Below are 5,428 nucleotides of genomic sequence, written 5' to 3' on the forward strand. Positions count from 1 at the left end.
AATTCTCTAAGAGAGATGAATAGAGGCCATTGCTCTGGCAAGACACTGCTGGCTCCTGTAGGAAGGGCCAGGTATCCTGATCTCCATTTTGCAGATGGGGAAACTCAGGCCCCAGTGGGGTGAATTACTTGTCTACAGTTATATGTATGACTTCACTTTCACTTTTCCTTTCATACACTGGAGAAGGCAATGGCAACCCACTCCAGTGTTCTTGCCTGGAGAATCCCAGGGACGGGGGAGCCTGGTGGGCTGCTGTCTGTGGGGTCGCACAGAGTCGGATGCTACTGAAGCGACTTAGCAGCAGCAGCAGCAGCAGCAGTTATATGTATAGTAAGTGGTGGGCTTGGATATAAAGTTGTATGCTCTGTAATTCTATTGGATTTAATCCTTGTGTTATTTTCTGGTCCTGACCCAGGAATGACTTTTCAGCTGTAGTCTTCTATGTACAAATAACTTTTGGCTGGTACAGGAGACACTGAGATGGACAGATTGACCACAGATGAATGAGAGTCAGAGCTGAGTGAGGAACTGGGCAGTGATGGATTCTCAGACTTTGGTCAAGCCATAGTTTGAGTGGAGGAGGATTAAGATTCAAACCATATGGGTGTCTCCATTGTTCCTGAGTGCACTGGGCTGCAGGAACACCTCCATGCATGGAGTCAGAAACAGAAGCCAGCCAGATTCCTGATCAGCAGCCACAGACCCTGCCAGGAACTAGAAGCTGATCTTGACACTGGAAACCCAGGTTTTCTGTCAGAAGAGCAAGCTCCTCCCCTGGCTTCCCTTCTCATTAGCTAAGGGTCCACACAACTCACCCGTACAGCATGAGCAGCGCAACAAGGGCTGGAAGGTTCTCTGAAGAAGTGTAGGCTTTCTTCTGAAACCCGATGAAGATGCCCACCACCAGTGCAGCACTTACAGTGTAATTCATCTTGAAGAGAGAAGAGGGGAGCAAGGTCCTTAATCTCTGCACTTCTGTTTCTCATTCAGTAAGACATGGGCTGGGCCAGGCTCCTCCAGTACTTACAGTTTGGGATTCTGACTCTATTTGTATAAGCAGTTCTTGGCTAGCAAACGTATGTAAAGGTGTCCTTCGTCCTCCTACCCTACTTCACCCCCACCTCCCTGCACAGGAATCTTCAGTTGTATCTTTTGAAACAATGAATTATAAAATTCCACCTGATTTCTCCTCTTTCTAATCAGTCTCAAAGTCCTGTTGATTCTACTTTCTAAGCATGTCTCCAGAATTCAGAAAAATTTATAGTATAATCCTTGGCCTCACATCACTTCCTCCCCTCTCTTCTTAACAGAATTTAGTCTATCAGACTGGACAGGGAAAGGTGGGCAGCCATGGTGAGGGTAGGGGAGGAGTCAAAATGGTCCCAAGCAGAATGAGAACCTAAGAAGGATATCCATGGAAGTGACTTGGTACGGGGTGCTGGAGCCCCAGGCGGGGTCAGGATGGTGTCCTTACAGGGGCTGATCTGGTGTGCGATATCAGAGCCAGAGCAGAACGGGGATGGCCTGCGCAAGAAGGCAGGTGGCTGGAGGAGGGAGAGGAGGGTGTCCACACAGCGGGGAGGACGAAGGCAGAGATGGGGAACTTGCTACATACAGGTATGTAGCTCAGGCAGGTAAATGAGTCAGGGGCAGCAGCAACCAGTTGTTCACTTTTGGAGAAGGGAGTTACAAATATGGAAAGACAGAAACCAGAGTGAACCTGTAGTGCTGGATTGGAACTGGTGGTGTTTTTTTAGTAAATGTTTTGTTCAGTTTTGTTGGATCCCCAGGTCCCTCAGTGGTAAAGAGTCCTCCTGCCAATGGCGGAGGCAGGTTCAGTTCCTGGATTGGGAAGATCCAGTGGAGAAGGAAATGGCATCCTACTCCAATATTCTTTCCAGGGAAATCCCATGAACAGAGGACTCTGGCAGGCTACAGTCCGTAGGGTTGCAAAAGAGTTGGACACAACTTAGTGACTAAATAGCAATAACAACAATTGTTCAGTTTAGTTCAGCATATAGATGAAGTACAGATGTAATGTGTGCATGTCTATGTAGATACGTGCGCATCTCACCTAGCTGTCTCCACCGTGAAGGCCTGGGACCACTGATACCCCAGGGGCAGTGAATATATTCACCACCAAGGTCTTGGTTTTGAAGGACATCTTCCACTGGAAGGACCCAGAACTCCTTGGGGAGATGACTGACTCCAGGGTAGGACTGGGCAGAGAACTTGGATGAATTCAAGGAACATGTGGACACAAGTCCAAAGGGCATGGGAGCTGGGGTGGAGGAGTTCCCACTGGCCAAACGGGATAATCTGAGCACCAAAATCAGTAAGAATGGTATCAGATTGTAATCTGGATTAACACAGGAACCGTGACTCCATAAAAGCATAAATAAACATACAAATAAATGGAAAGTTTGATTTAAAAAACCAGGATATTTACATAACTTCAAAGTTGTTGTTCAGTCACTGAGTCATGTCCTGGGGAAGGACATTTTTAAATGTCTGTGCGTGGCTGACGTCCACGTTCCAGAAACAGACTTGAAGAAAGTGACCTCTCAGCTGCCCTACAGATCTTTTTTCCTTTGAGGTAAAGCAATCTCTTGAGTATTGTTACAGTTTTACTTTTGTGTTGGATGAAATTTAAAAGATTACTTTATTGTTGGGGAACTTACTCTGTTTCAATAGGACTCCATGAGGCTAGAAAACTTTAAAAATTGTGTTTTATTTTGATATTTGGCAAAACTAATACAATTATGTAAAGTTTAAAAATAAAATAAAATTAGAAAAAAAAAGAAAACAAACAAACAAAAAAATGTGTTTTCTTTAGTGGAAGTTTTAAGTTTCTAAATAACTCCTCTCATCTTATTGTGGAGGCCATCTAAAAATATCATTGATACCCCAATATTTTTCATTGAAAAATATTTAGTAACCTGGAAAATTGATATCAAATTAGAACTTACTTAATTCTTTCATTTAATGGTAACTTAGGTCTCAAACCCTGGAAAGACAAGGGAGATGTAGAAATAATTTTTAAATGTCTGTTGTTGTTGTTTAGTCACTCAGTCACGTCCAACTCTTTTGCGACCCCACGGACTTTAGCCCAGAAGACTCTTCTGTGTTTGTTTGTATGTTTGTTTGTGTTTGTGTGTATGTGTGCTCAGTGGTGTCCAACTCTTTGTGAGACCATGGACTGTAGCCTGCTAGGCTTCTCTGTCCATAGGATTTCCTAGGCAAGAATACTGGAGTGGGTTGCCATTTCCTTTTCTAAGGGATCTTCCTGACCCAGAGATTGAACCCATGTCTCCTGCATTGGCAGGTGGATCTTTACCACTGAGCCACTAGGGAAGCCCTAGCTTCAAAGTACCTCTCTCCAAATCCTGATGAATTATAAGGGAAAAAGAGTAACTTTACAGTGAACAAGCTCAGCAGACACCATCTTAATCGAGTGAAAAAAGTGATCACCAGTAATAGGACAAACTGAAATTAGAAGCTACCTGATAGCGTGTAGTGAGCAGGCTAGAGCATGCTTTCATGAAACTGCTGCTATGACCTGAATCCATCATGAGGAGACATTAGGCAAACCCCAACTAATGGACATTGTGCAAAACAACTGGTCTACGATCTTCAAAAGTGTCAAGTCATGAGTGTCAAGGAAAGAGGGAGGATCCAACCCAGGCTGACGGAGACTGAAGAGACAGGGCAACAAAATGCAATGTGTGTGTGTGTGTATGTATCTTATGAAGAAGTTACTCTCAAATGGCTCAGAAAAAAGTTTAAAACTGTATTTTCAATGTTTTTATAAGTTTGTGGTTATTTCAAACTTTAAAAGAAAAGAAAAACAGATGATGTATGCCTGTGGTGGATTCATTTTGATATTTGGCAAAACTAATACAATTATGTAAAGTTTAAAAATAAAATAAAATTTAAAAAAAATAATAAAAATAAGAACTTACAACATCACATATGTGCTGAGTGAATGATATAAACAATGTGTTTGTTCATTTATTCAACAATGACCTCCAGGCCAATGTTATCTTTTTACCATTGGCCAACGAGGGTGCTTACTCCCAACAATATAGCTCCTTGAAATGATTCCAGGCCATTCGTAAAATTCTAGAGCATCAGGAAGCCTGCTGGCATCATAGTCACCATTTCCAAGCTCTTCATTAGACTGCCAAGTGTCTACTTTGCTAGAATCATCTCCCATTTAGACACTCGCTTTGTCTTTCTGTCCACAAATTTGTCCTTAGGCTCAGAGATCTCTGTCTATAGCCAGGCACGTGCGTGGGTCAGCCTCAACTCTAAATTCTATTCCTTGTCTTAAAAAAAAAATAGGATGCAAACCCAGCACTTTAATAGCTTTTCAGTGCAGGAGAGCCTAGCTTCACTCATGTTTAAGCACAGGCCAACATGAGTGACTACAAGTGATGTTCTTGTTCAAAGGGAGGCTTATTGTCTCTGACCTCTTCCCCATGTGTTCATAAGTGCTTCCTCAGGTAGACAGAAGCTAGAGAAAAGATTAGTTGCTACCGGTGATTTCTGGTTTTACACTGTTAAATGATGGCTACTTAGTAAGTTGAGTAAGAGAGAAGAGAGCATGTCTTCATAAACCCTAAATCTGTCATCATTATTAAAAATCATAGTGGAAAAGGTTGTGTTGGTCTCCATCATGACATATTCTATCTTCACATGAAGTGGAAGACTAACATCTTCATGTTAGTCTTAGAATGTTGAGATAAAACAAAGTATCTTGGTCCCGAGATGCCTGGAATAGACTGGAATTGGTGTCAAGCAACTCCCACATTATAAGCAGACCTCTGCTGTCAAGTCATTTGGACCCTGTGACCTGTAGTACAGTAGCCCATCCTGACCCTTTCTTCCCCCACCAATTCTGATTCTGAGGTAGTAGTCTGCTTCTGATTTGATACATAGCTTTTTCTTCATGTTCTCTGAAGTGGTAGCTCATCTAATATAATGAAGATCTGGTTGGGAAATCAAAATAAGGCCCCTGGATAGGGTTTCCAGATTTAGCAAATAAAAATGTTGAACATGCAATTAAACTTGAATTTTGGGTCAGAAACCGATAAATGTTTTTGGGTAAGAATGCAATATTTGAGGGGGAGTTAGGGTAAACTCCTACAAATAGCTCTGAAAGGAAGAGAAGCAAAAAGCAAAGCAGAAAAGGAAAGATATAAGCATCTGAATGCAGAGTTCCAAAGAATAGAAAGAAGAGATAAGAAAGCCTTCCTCAGTGATCAGTGCAAGGAAATAGAGGAAAACAACAGAATGGGAAAGACTAGAGATCTCCTCAAGAAAATTAGAGACACCAAGGGAACATTTCATGCAAAGATGGGCTCTATAAAGGACAGAAATGGTATGGACCTAACAGAAGCAGAAGATATTAAGAAGAGGTGGCAAG

The 5,428-nt window shown here is 42.3% G+C and overlaps 1 protein-coding gene across 1 annotated transcript in view; it reads right to left on the reverse strand.

Moving 5' to 3' along the window:
• Nucleotides 1-5,428, reverse strand: part of ABCA4 (ATP-binding cassette, sub-family A (ABC1), member 4) — a 132,401-nt gene that overhangs the window by 20,445 nt on the left and 106,528 nt on the right. Inside the window, exon 34 of the mRNA XM_010860511.1 lies at nucleotides 816-931. Coding sequence (XP_010858813.1) covers nucleotides 816-931 — 116 coding nt within the window. The remainder of the gene's footprint in view (nucleotides 1-815; nucleotides 932-5,428) is intronic.

The sequence above is a fragment of the Bison bison genome, unplaced genomic scaffold (genome assembly GCF_000754665.1).
Source record: "Bison bison bison isolate TAMUID 2011002044 unplaced genomic scaffold, Bison_UMD1.0 scf7180017864466, whole genome shotgun sequence".
Taxonomy (NCBI): Eukaryota; Metazoa; Chordata; class Mammalia; order Artiodactyla; family Bovidae; genus Bison; species Bison bison.